Here is a 19869-nt window from a genome sequence, read left to right as displayed (position 1 = left end):
AAACAAGAGCGGGTGGACCTCTACAAGTGCCCAAACCAAAAGAACTAATGAGCTGGCAAATGTGGAAAGCAGCCCATTTTCATATGTTAATGGGAAGTTTGCAGAATGCGTGCTTGTGGAAACAGCTCAGCTGCATGAGCTGCCACTCTCAGAACAGCAAGAAAAAGTTTTTTTTGTTTTGTTTTCTGAAAGGACAGGGTCAGTATTTGATAGCCCGAGTTTTCTCTTCTATGAGATGAAACACTGTCTGACAATCCGAGCCAATTAAAGAGCACTGAGTTGTGACCTGCGGGCTCAGGAGATGAAAACAAGCCTGTTCAGTAAACACTGTGACCGCCCCTTTCTACTGCGAACCTCCTGAAAAGCCCACAGTCTTCATTAATATTCCGCCTTTCTTCTCCCTAAGAAAATGCCAAGAGGTTGTGGACACTAAGTCGCATTGTGGTCCCCCGTGGGTTTGGGTAACCTTGCAGGGGTGTTTGTGGTGGGGCGGCTCAGAGCTGGGTCAGGGTCCTCTAAACAGACTGAAAAGGCCCGAGCTCATTACAACGGGCCCGGGCCACGCATGACGAGATGAGAAGACAGAGAGCACTCTGAATGAGTGAAAAGAGAACAGGACGCCATCTGCTTTCGGGTGAACCTGCGACTCGGAGGAGAGTGAAGAAGATTAGAAGGCAGGGAGGGATGGCAGGAGAAGAAAGGCAGCATGGCTGACAGCATATGCTGCAAAAAAAAAAAAAAAAAAAAAAAAAGAAAGTAAAAATGACCATCAGCAAACCTTCTCTCAGACACAGGGTTGAGTGAAACAAGACTAACTCTCAACGTCTTCTTTGAGATTGTTATTTTTCTCTCTACTCTGTCCAAGGTAGTGTGAGCGCGTCGCCACGGTCTGTCGAAAAAGAAGAGATTAGAAAGAAAAGAAGAAGAAAAAAAAACTTGAGCACGGAAGATACACTGAGATGAAAGCCGTGAGTGAATAACTGATTAAGTGAAGAAGTGAGAAAGGAGGAGACAACACAAAAATAGACATGGAAGAGGGGAGAAATGCAAAAGAGGCCTCCCCCTGTGTGACCTACATACCTGCTAAACCTGCTGTCAGTGGTGGCCTGCTCCTCTCTCATCACTCACTGAATCACTTTACATAATCTTTAGACGCTCCACCTGCACTCCGAGAACCCCCCCGCTACAGGAAACGGCCCGCCACGGCAGCGCGCTCACTCCAGTGGCATCTGAGTGACCCCCCCCCCCCCCCCCCCCCCCCCCCCCCCACTACGACACGCTGAATGGGGGACACACTGCAGCAGAGCGTGGGGGCAGCAGCAGAGTGAAGGAGCGGCCTGGACGCTCGGGTCTTTCTCGGGATTGCGCTCCGGGCGGCTGTGCTGTTATGCATCGATTCGCAATGATGAAGTGATGCTTCTTTCGGACAGCTCAAGGTTTTCTGGAGTAGATCATGCATCGGCCTAGTCAATAGAATCAAAGTACGTGTCTAGACTGCAGTGAAAAGCAGGGACTCGATGAGAGCAGCTGTCGATCATGGAAAGGTCAGAAAGAGCAGCTCCACGGGTCAAGAGCACTAGAAGCAGCGTGTTTATGTGTCTGAGCCCGAAACAGAGCTAATTACGAAGAAAGATAATAATACTATTTCATCCTGATTTTATTAAACGTTCTATTAAGAGCAGAGGTCTGCAACCTGTGGCTCTGAATTTTCTTTATCGTGACTGTTTTTAACTTTTCCAATGTTAGGTTTAAATACAGTTTAGCTTCATTTATACAGCGGATGATCTTTTAAAGGAATTCTTGTCACATTAAGAATAAGGTTTGGATATTTCCTCAACTTAAATACTCACTGTTGATGAGGATGATGATGAAGCAATGATTAAAAAAAATATATCTATAATCGTAATGCACAGATAAAAATAAATATTCTGAATGATACTTCTATTTTAGATTATGCTTAACAAAATGTGTTATTTTCACTGCAATAGCATAAACAATAAAAAAGATACCACATCATCTATTTCTCTCTAAGAGTTCTACTGTCAGAATAAAGTTGTTCCTCTGTTTATGTTAACAGCAGCACTTTGACACTTTGTGTCATTTTCTGCTCTTACTTCTATTGATCGGATGGCGCATCTAGCATGCAGAGAAACAGACAAAAGGGTATCTGGTATCTGGGTATCCAATATCTGAGGAGCGCCATGCTGTCAAATACACAATGATATCCAAAATCCAAAGAGTTAAGGACTGGAAATCCCACAAGTCGTGTCTGAGTCTCAGACATCGTTGTTGTCGACATCCTGCCTGGGTTCAACTTTTGTTTCAGTCTGTTTTCAGCAGCTCGACCGTCAAATCTTCCACGCCGCCTCCAGGAGACGGCAAACCACACGCAGATCACTCACCAGGCAGACGGCGTCTGTTCTGTCTGTGTGCGTTTTCTTAAGGGCGGATATGTGGGACTGTGACCAAAATATGTTGCCATATTTTCAAAGGCACATTTGTTGCATCTCTGCCGACTGACGAATTCAGCCTCTCTGCAGCGTGTTGATTCATTTGCCACTTTTTGAAAACCAAACAGTGGGTGGAGACAGGATGAGAGAGTTGATCAAAAGAGACGCTTCAAAGGAGAACAGAAAAAGCATGTCCCTCGTAGCCTGTTAGATGAGGCCTCCTTCCTTTGAAGCAGGCTACTGGGGCAGAGGTGACCAACATAATGGACACGCCGCACACTGATTGTTTACCTTCAGTCTGCAGCAAAATGACCCGAGCCACGTGTTTCTTATCAGGAGGATGACCTTACAGAGAGATAGAGAGGCTCTTCTTTTTTCTTTTTTTCTTTTTTAGAATACTTGAATCGTCTGAGTGTTTTAAACACACCACAAAACTACATACATTTCTGTGAAGTTTGTCACGTCCGTGAAAACAAGTCTGCGTCCTCGTCGTTCATTAAAGTCCTGGTCAAAGGAGGAATGTGGAGGTTTTATCTGAATTCACTGTTAGAAGGTAGAAGGCAGGGTGAGGAGAGTGACTCACTGTGGTTCAGGTAATGAACTGAGCCAAAACAATATCTGTGGGAAAAAGTGCAGGTGGCTTAATGGGAAAAATCAGATTCAGAGGTAGACAATTAATGTTCCCAGGGGCCAAATGAAAAATAAGGAAGGCCAACTCACAAGTCAGCTGTCTTTATGGCGACAATTATTTTCAGGCTGTCTACTTTATTTTGATTTTATGGTTGTAGAGTCGTCCAAAAATCTGCAATGTGCGACTGATTTTGAACTTCAACTTTCAATCAATGAAATAATTTAACCAAGGGAGTCAGTAAGAGATGCTTTCTTTTCCGTGTGTTTTTGACTGTGTGATCTGCTGGTAAACGTTACTGGTCACCATGAGTACGATAAATGCCCAAAGCTGCATTTCTCTGCTTTTCAGTGGTGTGAGAACTTCTTAGAGATTAATAAAAAGTTCAAGAATCATAGTTATGACAAGAGCACATGTCAGATCCTGCCAGCGCTTCAATTACAGTTTGATCAATATTATTATTTATTTATTTGTTTGTGTTTTCTGAATGTCTTAGAATCGCAAATAAACCACAGCCTTATTTACAACTTAAATAAAGTAAATAAATACATATGTGTTCATGCCTTTTGAAAAACCCTACATTCTGCATGAATCTTTTTTTTTAAAGCAACATAGCACTTTATTGTAGAAGGAGAATTGTTAGTTTTTCAATCCAACCTTCCAAACAGGTGTATAGATATGGCCACCTTTAATATTTTAGCAGAGTAGTTGTATGGGATGAAGCGTTTTTCTCCATTCATCCTAATCAGTAATCAATTACTTTGACACCTAAAAGCAATTTTGTTTTTTTGACACATTAAAACACAGATTCTCACTGACCTTATGTGGGACGTCAAGAACAAAGAAAGTGCTGAGATAAGCAGCTTACTCTATCAAATGAAATCACCAGGAAATATTTTTGATTTGATGCTGAGTGTCCGAAAAATTGTCAAAGAACAGCATCAAAATTGTGTAATCAAACAAGAAAGACGGGCCAAATTAAATCCAGCCATAAAGCAATATGTATAACAATATGTTTGTGTGTACCTGGCACTCGTAGCATCGCTGTGGCTCCACGTTCAGAGTGCGTATAAAAAGCTATAAAACACAAGTGTGGCCTAATGTCTGGAGCCTGTGGCAGCCCGCTCCCCCAGGAGCCACACAGCGCTACGGCACACAATGTTATGCCAAAAGTTAATTGTGATCTGACAACTCCGAGCCACAGGAAAGACCAGGCTGCCTCCCACAATTAGACTTACACCACGAGCGTCCCATTCTTCACCCATATAAAAATGTGCACAGAACCAATTAGATAAAGCTCTGAATCGTCTCCTTCATCACAAAGGACCATAAATGTAAAGTGAACTTCACCAACAACACTTTCAGAGCACACTATACCAATGAGTCTGAAGATAAATTATTCAATCTATCAAAACAAAGGAAAAAAAAAACTCCTTTTGATATGCAAAGGATTACTAGAACAGCTCCATACTTCGTACGTGATGCTTTAACGTAAAAGAAAACCTCACTGGGTCACAGTGCATTACCATAGGCCGGTCTGCTGGATTTCACAGGAGCCAATTGTGCCGGCAGGCTGAAGGAGCACAATTTGTGGAAATCAATAATCTCCCCCAAATGACACTCTCAAACAACATGAAACCAATCCTCATGACAGCTGCTGGAGGGGGATTTCGTTGCACGTCCACTTTGAAGCATTTTCTTACATTTGTTGATATTCCAGGGGAGGGATGTGGATGCATGATGATCAGGAGCGACACGCCACTCGTGACTGCTGCTCACAGTCACATAAAGTGAGCCGTGAGCGGCAGAGTCACGGCGGAGTTCACACAGCTGTCAGCAACACAATCCAGTTAAAGTTACGAGACGCAGAAATCTTAGTGCCAGAAACAAAAGCGTTGGTGGCGATGACCTGCAGTTCACCTCATGCACTGTGATAGATTTGACCACAAAAAAAATTGGAAGATCAACACTGTGGAGAAAAAAAACCGTAAGAGTGAGAGAGTAGCAGGGGAAATGTCGGCTCGGCGTTCACGTGACGCTTCTTTCTGGCCGCTGCGTTCAGACGGAGGTTTTTTGATGGAGAACCTGCTGGGTCCGTCTCTCGTCCTCCTGCAGGGTCCCTCCTGGCTTTAGTGTGCTATCACAGAGATTTCACCCCCTCATCTGTCCGGCTTGCACCCAGTCACCCAGCTGAAGGATTCTCACTGCTGTTTGGTGGATTCTTACTTTATTGTAAATAAAGCAAAAGGCTTCTCGACACAAATCCTATATCCATTTCTCTTTTTATTTCCTTTTGAATAGTGCTCCATTTTCTTTTTCCTTTTTTTTTTTTAAAAACCAAACATTTGTGGAATGAGCTCAGCTTTCGGAGCTATATTAACTTTTTAGAGACAATTACATAGTGAATTTCGGTTCCCTCATTCATGAGGTGCAAAGCGGTTTCTTTCTAGATTTCAGGCAAATATTGGCTGAAACTAAGGAAACCCAACTGCCCCTTGGTCCCATTTTATGATACGCTAAATGGAAACGGTTTTTTGCAAGGAAATACTGTCATAGAATGGTAACCAGCCTCATTGAGGTTTGTGCATAAAATGGGGTGTAAATGCTTTACAGGCTAAATTTGCTACAAACTTAATGGAAAAGAAGGACGAGCTGCTGTTTACTCAGTGGCGTTGAATTTGCACAGCCATTAAGCCTTACCTTTGGAGCAAAGACAATAGCTATCGACTCCAGTAGGAGAGCCACGCCGCATGAAGGAAAAACAATTTCTGTTCACGACTCAGATTTATTTATTCCTTGCTTTAGGCAAAGACGGTCCTATTTTAATTTATGGCTGTTCCACGAGCTCACTGAGGCGGGTGCCCACTCTCACAAGTCTCCAGAACAAGGCTTGCTGAGCAGATTTTCCAAACACAATAACAATATATCCCCATTTTCATTTTAAAGCATTTCATGAATATTCACGAGCATAGGTTTGCCTGGATTCCGATTCAGTTCGGGAAGCTTTTAAAACATCCCAACTATCAGGCGGAGGATCTCATCGCCTGTGCAGGGAGCGAGATAATCCACATGATTCATATAGTGGTGCATATAGCCTGATTTAAAATACAAACCCCTCCCCTCTGCCTTCTTCCTTGCATATCGCCTCTTCGCTGGGATATTCCACTGGAAGAAAACATTTTTCATTTATTGCCTGGGTTATTGCTTTTGGGTGGCTTTAATGTTATACAAATAATTTTAGAATAGCAGGACTAAAATGCTTGAACCGGACTGCATATTTTGTTTGTTTCTGAGCAGACCTGCACGGTAAACAACAGATGGCATCGCATGATAGCATGAGCTGATCAGACATCAGCTAATGACCTGTACAGTATCCCAGATCTGTATCTACTTACCACCAGGGAGTGTGTGGAATGAATAAATTATCACACTAACACGTCAGACTGACGGCGGCGGCGGCGGCAAAAACAACTTAAAGCTGGTTTATTTAGCTTTGTGTTATTTGGTGTGACTGAGCTGCGACTGGGAAATGTCAAGTCAGCAATACACAGTGACAGCAGCAGGGTGTCAACAGGCATCACCAACAAGTGGAAGCACGTGCAAATAAAATGTGCAGAAACAGGATGATTGGAAACAGCAGAGCTGAGCCTGTCTGCACTGCAATGTCAATTCACATATATATAGTATATACATAGATAATACAATGTACCCTGTAAAGAAGTTAATCAGTGAGGCTTCCTGCTATGAAACTATTCAGCGAAGGAAGAGTTGGCAACTATGACGTTAAAAGTATCCATAGCTACAAGTCGCTGGTTCAATGTCAGCTACAGACCTCCATGTCAGCGTACGAGCAGAACAAATAGCCCAGCAACAGCTGAGAAAACATCACCCAGCGGTATCCGACGTGCTTTCACTCTGAATCGCTTCTCGTTGATCTTGTGTTTATAGCGATCCCGTTTTAAATTTTCTTTTTGGCCGCTGAGAACAACTGGCAGTGAAGGCAGGTTGTTACAGCGGCGACGTCTGAGGTGAAAGTCTCCTTGGAGCAGATGGAAGAATAATTCAATATTTTAAATATGTATTTCACTGGAAAGAAGGTATTCCAGTTTCCTCCCACTTACGAAAAAATGTATTTGAACCTAATCAATGACTTTAAATGACCCCCAAGTATGTGTCTGGGTTTTCCCAGAGATAGAATGATGACCTCTGACCTCACCCATAGTTCAGCTGTGATCGGCACCGGCAGCTGCAGTGAACCCAATTCCTTCTCTGGGAAAATTACAACCAACAAACACAAACTAGATTGTTGCAAAATGTGTCCATTTGATTAATGAGGGTTTTTGTACATGCACGTATTTGTTGCAGAATTGCATAAATTTGCACCTCAGCTTCGCACATTTCTTCCTATCTTATTACTGTGGCTGCCTTGCATCAACATAACCTTAGAAGGCTGAGAGCAACTGTAAGAAAAGAGAAAATGAAAATACTTCGCATTGCTGTTCTCCACATTCACAGTTTAATTCAGACGTTTATGGACATGTAGGTTGAAGTCATTTTAATATCAGCACATATTTGATGTGAGCAAACTGATTTTGGAGGGATCAGCCATCTGTTTCACATACGTGTGCACAGACAGATTAGTTCCCTTTAATTGAATTGTTTTGGTAACTGGGAGGTTCAGGTAAGACAAGGAATCTTGAAAGCTGTGAAAATGTTTAAATTCGTTCGTGTTTGGGACAATATGAAGTACACCATCAACAATCAACTTAACTTTCAAGCTCAAGTGTAAAAATCTGAATAATCCACACAACGAATGATACTTTTTGTTTTTTTACTGAATTTGTCCTAAGGAGCAATAGAATGAACACAAAAATAGGACAGGAACACTGAAATTGGTCCAAAGAGTTATTCTTGGACTCTTCACACTTCAGATTTTGCTATTTCGGTTTGCAAATGTCCTGAGGCCTGATGACGCAAACATTTAACCCTGAATTGAAAACTCAGATTTATGGTGATCATTATATCGGGAGAAACAGTGCGAGCATGCAGGCCAAATCACATCCCAGGAGCGTCGTCGGCTTGTCCTTTGGCTCTGCCGTCCGAGGAGCAGGTGCGGTTCTTGATAAAGGTGGCATTTGACTGATTGAGGACTGGTCACAAACGGGTCTTTCGTAATGATCCAAACCGTGTCAGATTTCCATAAATGGAAGACGCTGATCCGGTGATGGCCGACATTGATCCTCGTTAGTGCCACAAGAATGTCAAATGAAGGCCAAGTTGTCATCGAGCATAACAACCGCAGGGATGTATGAGCGTTACGGCTGCTAATTTAATGAGAGGAATCACTGTATGTTTGTGAGGAATGGGCCTGATCGAGTGATGAGTGAGGAATCTATGGTAATAGAAAAGTAAACAACACACAATGAGATTTACAATGCTTGTCATAACAGCTCATATCAAGCATTCATTTCATTATAAGGTATTTCCCATCCTGTACTTCCTCTTAGGTTTTGGCATATTTTCTTATTGTCTCGTCATTTTTCTGTGTTTTACTTTGATGAACTCGTATTGTGTTGCTGTCTTCCTCAGATGTGTACAATAAATCTCTTGATTAATACTCTGGCCTCTCGATTTAACCACTCTGTTGGATTAAAGCGGTGACACATGCAAACCTCTCAATTAAACGGTCCTGTTTGCGTTGTACGTCAATTCACGCCATTATTTAGTTGATTATCTTCAAAACACAGGCAAACTGAAAACCCAGTTTATTTGTGTGAGCATGAAATTAGTCCACTTTATCTGAGACCTCAGTAAATCAGGCCCAGGTATAATAAATCAATAACCACGCTTTTGATATTGCTTCTCTTGTTTGTAATAATACAGCGATGATAAAGTAACTAGATTTTTTTTTTTTTTTTTTAAGCTGGTTCGAACAAACAGTCTACCGATTCTTGGAACTTGGCTTTCAGGCCACAAAGAGTCGCCCCTGTCTGCACCAACAGCTCAGTTACTCCAGGGTCTGCTTTAATTGGACCAAACCTGTGTGAAAACACCTTCAGTCTGGTGTTCAGCCTGGATGTGTCCAAGCGTTGGGTTTTAAATGCGCTGTGACCAAATAATGATAAAGTGAGAGTGAACGCCGGCTGCACTGGGAATACGACAAGTGAGTGAAATGTTGAAGCAAATTATTTTCAACGCCTTCATTCGACACATCGCAGTCTTAAAATAATGCAGCGTTCTCACTGACCTAACACAATGAAAGATTCCGAGGATTAAATGTCAGGAACTGTCTCTAAATGTGTTTGGTGAGGGCATATGTAGATTTCCCAACGGTCTGCGGATACAATACCGTGAAAGATATTTTTCAAATGTGCGAATTGGAAACTAACGAGATCTCCAAACACACACGCTCTGACTCACAACGAGGTGTATGTGTGTATATATGTACGTGTGTGTAACAACGTGAAATCTCACTGTCCTAAAAAAATTTTGATTCATCGCTCATTCTTCCAATCATTATGATTCATTTTATCACTCGCTCTCAATGAAGCGGATTTAACCTCTATGGCCGTGAGCAGGCAGCCTGATTACAGCCATTATTTTTAATAAAAGGTATGGGCCCAGGAATCATTTGGTTTTGTCCTGTGAATAGCTAGTTATGTATGACTATGCCGGTCTCTCGGCCCGCGTGAGTTTCAATATGTGCGACACCCTGGGTGCGCGATCCGTCCGTCTCCTCGGTGCAAAATGCAATCTGCCTGCAATCAGGGGTAACGCCACTGTTTACTGCCTGACAGGGCCATCAGGCAGCGAGCAGCCCCCCGGTCACCTCGACAGTGACAGACAATGACCGGCTCGGGCAAGACACAGTCAACAGGCCGGAGTGAAGCTTTCCAATGAAGGAAAGCCTGTTTGCAAGATATATTCCTCTGGTTTTTCAGTGGGGACGGAGAGGGGCTATCTCAAACAGATCCATCAGGAATGTTCACTCTCACCCTAAATTAATTGAATGTCAGTCAAAGGGAAAGTGAAATGGAGGTGAGAGGGTTGTTCAGACCTCTGTGTTAGTGAAGTGGTGGGAGAGCGGTGATGTGGGGTCACGCTTGTTCGTGAGCGGGTCCTCAAGAGAGTACACTCAGTGAGAAGCTGCAGAAAAGTGGGGGTAAATAAAGACAGATACCCCGTACGGTCAGCAGCATAACCCAGGGCCACGCTGAGAGGAATGTCTGAGGAAACTGACTGGCTTCAACGAGCTCAAATGAATATATATTATCCTGACTAAGCAGCAGAAAAAAAGTATCTACAAACTGCAGTTTCATGCAGTGAAACACCTCAAGGGTTGACTTTTCTTCGAGAAATTGCTTTTGTTTTTTTGAGAAAATTCAGTATTTTTAAAAGTTCTAAATAAATCTTTCAATACAGTACGACCTCCCCACCCGGGCTGCACATTGAGCTTCAATGTCAGTTGTACTGAAAACTGACATTTTGCAAAAAAACATTTAAAAAAAAAAAAAAAAAGAAAAACAAAGTAAGCCCTTCAATTTCTTAAAAACAGCTGGACAGTCTAGTTTTCAACAAAATGTTACTCAAAGCAGAGTAAACAGCGCATTTGTTGGCATTATTTGTGTCTAATTACAGCAGCAGGATGGTGTTTGTGAAAATGAGCACTAATAATAGGCGCTCTTGTTCACTGTAATGAAGAAACAAGGCAGCTCACTGCAGCAGGTTGGTTCTTTTTTTGTGCTCTGACTAAATTTTGGCGACAACATCGGCTTAGTGCATGCTTATTGTTTTTTTAGTTGACCGGCAGACAAATATATTCTTCCGTAAAGCGCCTATTTTAAAGCAGAACACCTACTGCGTTGACCCATCCTGTTGCACAAATCAGAAGCATCAAGTCGACATTCAAAACCACTGAAACAGTCACATGTTTCTGGTTCGTCTCTGCTGTGAAAGGCGTTCTGCAAACTTTTCTCAATGAGCATGTAAAATCAAACTGTTAAAAAAGGCTGAACAAATACAGCGTTTGGTCATCTTTTACCCAGAAGAGCACAATGTGAGATCGCACAAGTAAAAATCGTGAATGAAAATGACAGATATATTAGTTTTATCTTCTCTCTGTCTGGTTTGTTTAATCAGGTTTACATTCCGACAAGAAAGAAGGAAAAGTGAAACAAGATCCATTAAAAAAAAATAAGCAAACAGATGTCTGCAGTATATAAATAAAATAACCCTTTTATAAACATATTTAGTTTAGCAAACAAGATTGAGTAATAATAATATTAGTTTGAAGTTCATTTGATTTCTCAGATTTCATTCAAATGCCAGTGTTTGTTTCATGCAGTAATTATCCGACTGTGTCAAAAGAGAAAGTTGAGCGGGAGAGTGAGACGGAAAGAAGAATGAATTAACGACACTTTATACCTTAATTCTTCATAACTACAGTTGAATTTAGACGTTTAACTACGCTTAGGTTGGAGGATCTCTAGTCATCTTCTGTCTAGACAGGCCCAAAACAGCACCGTGCACGTCTTTTAAAAGGAACTGCCATCGTACATGTTGGTAAATGACAAAGACCTAATTTCAGACCCACTGTCAGCTTGTCTTTCTTGATGCTGCCTTCCTGCAGACCGTGATGTTACATTAGACATGAAGCAGACTTTAGAGAGCCAAAGGTTGATTCCAAATGTAAAATTCGACTCACATGCAGCAGAACAGAAAAACAGTGTTGACCAGACCAAGTTAAAACTCAAGCACATTCAAATACACCAAAAAGAGTAAAAGACAGCTGACCACATCGTCTTGAACTTAATCCTAACAAATGAAATAAGATCTTACCTTCCATCTCCACCGAGCATTTTGCCGTGGCGTCGTCATTCTCCATCTCCTCAGCAGGCTTCTCTTCCTCTGCTGGAAAAAAAAAAACATGAAAAAGTTGTGAAGTTTGGTACATTATATTCAAATCACATTTGTCCTGTTAATTAACTCTTATTATATAGTTTGTAAACATGTTCAGTATCAAAGGGAAACACTGGTTTCTTGGCAGTGAGCCTCTAATTGAAATATGAAATTGAAGAAATCCTTTAGTCTGAATACTTATAAAAGTGCTTCAGTGTACGTGTGCGCTCTCAACTGCGAGGACATGATACCGTGTCCATGTCTGATCTTTAATGCTGTACACAGCCCTTCTCACCTGGGTCTGCGTCGTTTGGGTTGAGAGAGATCATTTGCATTTTTAGCAATGCATTCATTTAGCACACCTCACAACAAAAAAATATAATAAAGTAAACATCTGTGTTTGTATTTTGTTCTGTTTCCAATACGTGGCCATCAGGGGATCACAGATTGAACCGGCTTATTCATTTCTGTCTCGGTGCCTGTGGGTATTTTCCCACATGAGGAAATGAAGACAATCACATGAATCTCTTTTTGTTCTGCAGTAATTTTAATGACTGACAAGCTGAGAACCTCTACGGTTTTGGTGTGAAAAGATTGAAATAGCACTTGTCCCCAAACAGCCCTCCTGTACAAACCTTTGTCTTCATCTTTATCACTGCTGACTCCCTTTTCTTCTCCAGTGTCTTTGTCATTGCCAATGCTTGTGTCTTCACCTTTGTCTTGCTTCTCGCTTTCGTCCTTATTTTGCTCCTGATTCGGCTCCTCGTTGGCTGAATTCTCATCTAAGAACAGACGAAATGAAAGAAAGCACATTTTGAAAGATTAACTCAGACATAAGGAGTCAAAGCCTTCACGTTAAATCCTCTAATAGGCGGATGGAAAACAAGGCGGCACTTCATTACGGCTGACAGGACTCTCTCAGGAACGCTCTCACTCTAACAGGTCGCTCTCTCCTGAATGGAGGCTGACTGAAAAAGGAGGAGAACGTTCTTGAACCTCATACAAAAAATGACTTTAGGCTGCATGAGCAGGGGTGCAGAAAACCTGTACTCAAGTCCAACTACTGTAAGCAATTACAAGCGAAGGGAGTGTTAATAAAATACTCCAGTCAAAATGCAAAGCAGGGCAAGAATACCCCTGTTTAGGTCTGGCTGGGGAGATTAGTGTGCAGATTAGTGGAGATTAGTGTGCAGCGTTTGCATGTTCTCCCTGTGTGTGCTTGGGTTATGTGGGTTTTACATATGCCTCAATGAATGTGAGTGTGTACAAGACACTTCAGAATACAGTGCAGATATACTGGACTTTCTGGTATAGTTGAAAATAAAGTCAAATGCTAAAATATGTTTAACATCAGTAAATAGTGACAAAGCCATTATAAATGAAGTCAAATGTTACTGAAAGAAGTGCCTGCCATAGATAAACAGGCCAACATTTGTAAGGGCACAAAGATTGCATTTTTTTAAAGTAACTAAGACTGCATAATTGAACAACATATTGATCGGGAGTGTCTGACTTTCATTTGCACTCCACATTCACGCTCAAGAGGGATGTAACCGCTGCATTTTTTTGGCTGATTTATCCTGCAGGTGTTGTTTTAAGCTCTATATCCTTGCTCCTCCAAGCCCCTCACTCTCTGTTTATGTCTCATGAGAAAGTAATTACATATCTCGGGTCTTGGACAGCATCCCAGGGCAGAAATTGCTATAACTCGCTCATAGAATATCTACAAAATTCATGTTCAGAGAGGCCCTATCTGTCAAATCGTTGTCAATGGGATGGGATTTGAATAAAACAAAAACAGAGGAGAGACGAGGCGCCGCTCGCTGCCAGTATGCAAATGCAGAATCTTAATTATATACCAGCAGCACAGAGGATATTCGGAAAAGAGAAATGGTTGTGGCGCAAAGTTAATGGTTGCCCCTTTGCAACTCTCACACACACACACACACACACAGTTCACTTCAGGTTGTTGGTGTCAGCACAACAAAACAGATCAGAGTCTTGGGATACGCTATACAGATGCATTTAGCGCTCTGTAAACTAGTTATTCCTCTGTTGCTAACAAGGCTGCTACGGTTCAGCCTTTAATCAAACTCCAGTGAAAACTGGAGCGAGAAGCCGCACGTCCGTCACCGCAAACAATTCCCATTTCCTTCAGAGATAAGAACGGGATCAATGCGTGCCCCTTCGCTCTCGCCGCACGTGCAGAGCGGCGGCAATCTGCCCACCGGCAATAACAAGCAATCACACCCTCTGTCCACGCTTGACTTGTGGAGTTGCGACTCGACTGTACCTGGGTTTTGGCTCGCCATCTCCACATCTTCATCTGCCCCGGCAGCATCTGGAAAGAGACACGGAAACTCAAAAGAGTGGAAAACATTTGAGTTCAGTGTTAGAGCCTGGAGTTGAATTGAGCTGGCTTTCGATATCACCTCAAACAGCCTTTTCATTCCATCTCTTTGTGTAGTTTTGTCTTTGTACTGCAGTATGAGAGCAATGGAACCACAAAGACATGCATAAATTAAGTGACAAAAAAGAAGGAAAGAGAATGTCACTTCTAAAGCCATACATAATTGAGGGATTTCTTTGTTCCAAGCTTCTGTGATAAGAGAACTTTTTTTTTTTTGTTAGAGTGGTGGCACACAGGATGGAAAGACTGAACTGGAGCGAATAGAAAATTCAATTTTTGATGACAAATGACATGAAGAAGCCCCAGTAGAGCCGAGAGCCTTAAAACACGTGTTAATGGTCCGTGCAGCAACATTACCGTTGTCGACGTCTTCCTCATCACCTGTTTCCTCTTTACCTGAAAGAGGAGGGGAAAAGAATCATCAACCGAACACGGGGCATGCACGGGAACGCCGCCAGTCCGTCACTCTGAGAAACAAAGCGAGCGGTCGTACTAATGATCACTGTTCAAGTATTTATCTTCTGAAGAATTCATTTTAGTATAGGCTGGCAGACCAATTCTTTTTAGCAGAAAACCTCCTGTCACGTTTCTCTTTAACTGCATTTCTGGTCTCTTCCATGCCATATATTAGACTAAACTATCTGTTATTAGGCTGTGATCAAGAGGTTTTCTCTCCATGATGCTGGCGATTGTCAGGTTACTCCATCATTCTGCGCTCCATGTTTTTTAACCTTGAGCCCACTCCACTTAACTTCTGAGAAATGCTGTGGAAACTCCCATTTCCCTCTCTGATTCGCCAAAACATTACCGTGAAGCCAAACTCACGTGGCACGCAAACTAATAAACACAGAAGACTTCAAAACAGGATCGATGATTTTTTTTTTTTTGTTTGTTTGGTATCTGTTCCAGATTGTAGCATATGTCATATGGTTTTTCTTAACATGTGTAAATATGAGGTGGCCTCTTCAGAGCAGAACTGCTTCAAAGCACACGACAAGCTAACAGCTTGAGTGAACAGTTTTATGCATTTCAGAGTGGAAGATCCTCTGCTAAAGGCTGTGCCAGGCTCTAATTAGACACAGCAATGCTCTGGGCTGAACGCTAATATTGACATGGTACCATGCATGAAGGGGCAACGCTAACACGCTGCTGTTTGTAGTTTTTCAATCATCAGCCAACGTAATGAACACATTAAAAACATAAATCTGCACCAATGAAAAGAAAAAAAAAACACACACATTACAACATCTCAGCTGAATAAAACAGCAATAAAATACTGTCACAGAAACAGTGTGTTAAAAAGGCAGAATACGAGCATCATTCTACATCCAATGCCAGTTTAGTCATGGGAGACTGTACAATTACAACACACACGATACAAAAACACCAAAAAAACATGTTGAACGTGAGCATAGCTGTCAGATTGTAATATTTTTTTCTTTTTCAAAAGAAGATGACTTTAATCCACTCATCTTATGTTTTCCCCGCATCCCCTTCCTCGCTCTAACACACACACACACACACACACACACACACACACACACACACACACACACACACACACACACACACACACACACACCAATGACATTTGGGACAAATTGAGTAAATGAAAGCCATGACACCAATAAGAGAACATGCTTTACAATGGCTATTGTGCAGCTTCTATAATTGCTTTTTCAACAAGCTGCAGAGAGAAGCCATTTTTTCATATCTATGCAATTTTGCCCCGCACTCAGAACAATAAAAATGCCAGCCCCTATTAAATGGGAAAAAGGCCAGTTCTACCAGTGCGGCATGTTTGTCTCAAGTACCTCTGTCCATCAGGAAGAATGCTGGTGACACACAGTAGATGGCAGGCCTTTGTATTAATCATGACTGGCATTTTCAGATAGAGCCACAGACAAGTAGGCTGAAAAGAATACATCATAGGGCTAAACAGCTCGGGATCAATGTTTCACTAGCCTGGAGGTCATCCTACACCTTTTTCCTGTGCTTAAAAATTATGCATGGCTGCTACATCTATCTTGAGTGATCCCAAGCAACAATATATCAGATAGGACAAAAGGCAAAATGTAATTTCCTCTGTTATTTGATTATTTGTATTTGGCTTATTGAATAGAACGGTATTCAATTTGTAAAAGGACAAAATATGAATATACTATACACACACACAGATATATAATATGCACTCACACATAAAGGAGACCACAAAAGATGGTGTGCAAGGCAGATGGGATTTATAATGATTTGAGTTTACATCAATCAGAGCTGTCTTTCTCTCTGTCTCTCTCTCTTTCCAGAGTAAAAACAAAACAAAACAGACCAGCCAAATATCCCATTCAGCTTGCTGCTCCATCATGTCCTCCAAACAGCAGGTGGCAGCATTGTTACAGCTTTCCTTCCCACCCCTCACACTCTGAAACTGTCATCAGTGTGAATCAGGGCCTCACATACTTCACACACAAAGGTCCAGCCAGCACCTCAAGATTTCTAGCGCCAACACTGCCGTGAATTCCACTTTGGGAAATGCAGCAACAAAAAGGCAATTTTACTCACTCGTGGTGGCTGAACAGCGGCACGTAGATGGATCGTCTCCCAGAGAAACACATACCTACATTATTTATTCATGTCAACATCACATTCAGGGGTTCAATATTACGAGGACATAAACAATTTAAATGCTGATATGCCACCTCTCTGGAGCGTCCCACTTGCACGGTCGTCAGGAAGATGATAGAAGATGAACAGCAGATGATATTGTATCAAAAATAAGAGTTGCGTCTTGAAATCAGAAAAAAGAATTTAAAAGAGATAATAAGCTAACTTGCAGACAGACAAACACTCATGCATGCACACGCTTGCACAGCGTTATCTCTCCTTTAGCCTCGTCTGCTTTTTCTTTTATTAAAGCCAACCGGAGCAAAGGACAGAAAAAAAAAAAAAAAGATTAAAAAGTAGGGAACTTGAAAAATTCATGAGACATGTGTAAAGGAAAAAAGGCTCTGAGATGACCAACAGCAATCATTCAAAGACCTTTTGCATGTGAAAAGTCTGCATATATATGTATGTGTGTGTGTGTGTGTGTGTGTGCGCGCACACAAGTGCAAGCAAAGTGCAACTGCGTCTGAGAGCAATGCTTGATGGGGCGCCGGCGTATAAAAGACGGCATCCTGTGGAGAGACCCGCTGTCTGTCCACACACAGCGTTATTAATCTGCATGTCCATCCTCACTCCGTGTCATCTCCTCCCCCCTCCCCCCCTCCCCCCTCCCCCCCTCTGCTCCTCAGGTCTCACACTCGCCAGGCAAACAGACTCGGCCAGGCATTGATTTTTGGCTTAGTGCTCACATTTTCCTGTACCCTCTGACATCCACTAATCTCACTAATACCAATCTGATATCAAATAATAGACACTGCAGGGCTGCATGCCAACTCAGGTGTGCTGTGAAGAGGTTAGACTCCAGCGCCGACCTCTGAGCCAACATTTGCCTCTCCGTCTCGCCCGCTCCCCCCGCTGCCCCCCCCTCCCTCTGTCCTTATCTCTCGGTAGCTTGCAGCATTTGCATGCTGAGCTTCTGTTTCATGTGGATTACATCACAGCAAAGCGCATCGCACTCGCACGCACGCACGTGCACGCGCGCACATTTTATCTGTGACCATTTATTACAAAAGCACAGTTTGGGGTTATTGGTTGATGATGAAGGCTCATGTGGCTCCTTTTGAAGAACAGTCGAAATACAGTTTATTCAATCAGAAACTCTGCTGCTCACCAGCTGCTTCGGCTGTTCAGTCCATGTCTAATTTATATAAGATCACATTTATTAGAAATACTAAATATATATGGAGGTTTAAAACTCGCATTGTGCATGTGAGGTGTTCATTTTGAATTCATGAGACTGTTAGTGTTGAAAAATACGACAGTAAATAAACATGAAGAAGCAGTATTTCAGAACATAGACTAAATGTAATTCACAATCATATAAAATAAGATGTCAGGCGTGTTTTGATGTTAGGTGATGTGCTCTTGTATCCCACTGGCTGTTTGTGCTAAATGTGTTCTTTCTGTCATTTTTGCTCCTTTTTCTCCACAAAGGCAGCAGAGGCCTCTTGCTTGTGAGGCGACAGAACCACTGTGAACGTAGCAGTTGTTGGGTGTGGGACAAAGCCCTGGTACTGTACTGTATAATTACCTTCAGTCCTGTAACTATTGCATTTATCATAGAAAAACAGTGCAGAAGGCCTTAATGTTTTCTTTTCATCAGTGCTGTGGCTAAAAGCCCCTCATGCCTGACCCACAGACTGGGGAGAGCGAATTCCCCTGAGGAATATGATGAATGTAATGGATCACACCGAGGCATATTGACAGACACACTTCACCAACTCTGCTGCAGAGTGTAATATATTCTAAAAAGGGCTCCATATATTGACTACACCAAATAGGTGACCTGCTTTGCCGGCTCTATAGACCAGACAGTGAAATATCTTTTTCTTTTTGTGTGTGTGTGTTGCAAGAGGATGTTAGAGGGTTATACAGAGGGATACAAGCCTCTCAAGCATCTTCCGTCTGTCCCCCATAGCTGACGGTCTGTTTTTGCAGATCGCTTTCCCTCCGCTCTGTGCTATCTTGACATCTGAGTGTTTCCTATGATTAATCCTTCCTATGTGCTACATCGAACCAGACCTAACCTTTACAGTGCAGGCAGCACAAAATCATTTCATTCCCTTCCTGGGAGAGAGGTTGTCTGAAGGACTGGCTGTTCCCATGCTAGAAAGCTGTGCCAAGGCCTTTTGTGAATGGATTAGTTACTATTAAGCTGCAGGGCCTGATAAATTAGGATTTATAAAGATTATTACAAAATACTTATGCCCTTCTAATGCTGGTGATTGAATTTGTGAATCATACTGAATTACCATTGTGGATTATGGAAAGGTGTGTTGAACAGGCGGGGGACAAATGACTCATTGTGCTTTGTTTAACAACACCGACCGCGGTGACGCCCTTGAAGTGACTGTGCTATCTGGTCCAGCCTCTCACAATCAGCAAAAGGAAGCCTTTCCCCAAAGAAAACAACCATGACTGCTATCTTCAAAAATTCCCCGCAACCTTAAGGCTTGAAGACAAATGGATGGTGTACCATTTTAATTGCCTACTAACACCCTCCAGTGTAAGAATCTAATTATCTTTGGTCCATCGTATCGGAGAAGCCTATAATTGTTTCAATATTACACATCCAAAGGGGCTGAAGCTGCAGAATAGCCAGATAATGGCTTCTTAAACAAGTTTGCCTCTAAGAAAACATTCTTTTAAAAAACGACCAGGCTTCATCTTATATTCATTTCCCTGAAGAGGAACTTGGCATCAGAGAGCAAGAGATAACTGACCAGGAACACACTCTGCGGCTTCATCCACACCAAACACAGTATTTATGTAAACACACCAAATATTTCCTCTGCCAGTGATGTTACTCTATATCTTTAAAA

At 42.2% G+C, this 19869-nt stretch overlaps 1 protein-coding gene across 3 annotated transcripts in view; it reads right to left on the bottom strand.

The window, feature by feature from the left end:
- The window catches only part of macrod2 (mono-ADP ribosylhydrolase 2), a 410420-nt gene that overhangs the window by 9089 nt on the left and 381462 nt on the right, over positions 1–19869 (bottom strand). For 2 of the 3 annotated variants that reach the window (XM_030105906.1, XM_030105908.1), the window contains 4 exons: positions 14744–14782; positions 14270–14317; positions 12612–12758; positions 11917–11988 (listed from right to left, as the gene is read on the bottom strand). In XM_030105906.1, coding sequence (XP_029961766.1) covers positions 11917–11988; positions 12612–12758; positions 14270–14317; positions 14744–14782 — 306 coding nt within the window. The remainder of the gene's footprint in view (positions 1–11916; positions 11989–12611; positions 12759–14269; positions 14318–14743; positions 14783–19869) is intronic. The other variant, XM_030105907.1, reaches the window with a different exon arrangement.

Source organism: Salarias fasciatus, chromosome 13 (genome assembly GCF_902148845.1).
Source record: "Salarias fasciatus chromosome 13, fSalaFa1.1, whole genome shotgun sequence".
Taxonomy (NCBI): Eukaryota; Metazoa; Chordata; class Actinopteri; order Blenniiformes; family Blenniidae; genus Salarias; species Salarias fasciatus.
Note: the sequence above shows the minus strand (reverse complement) of the source record. Positions and strands in the feature narration are given on the sequence as shown.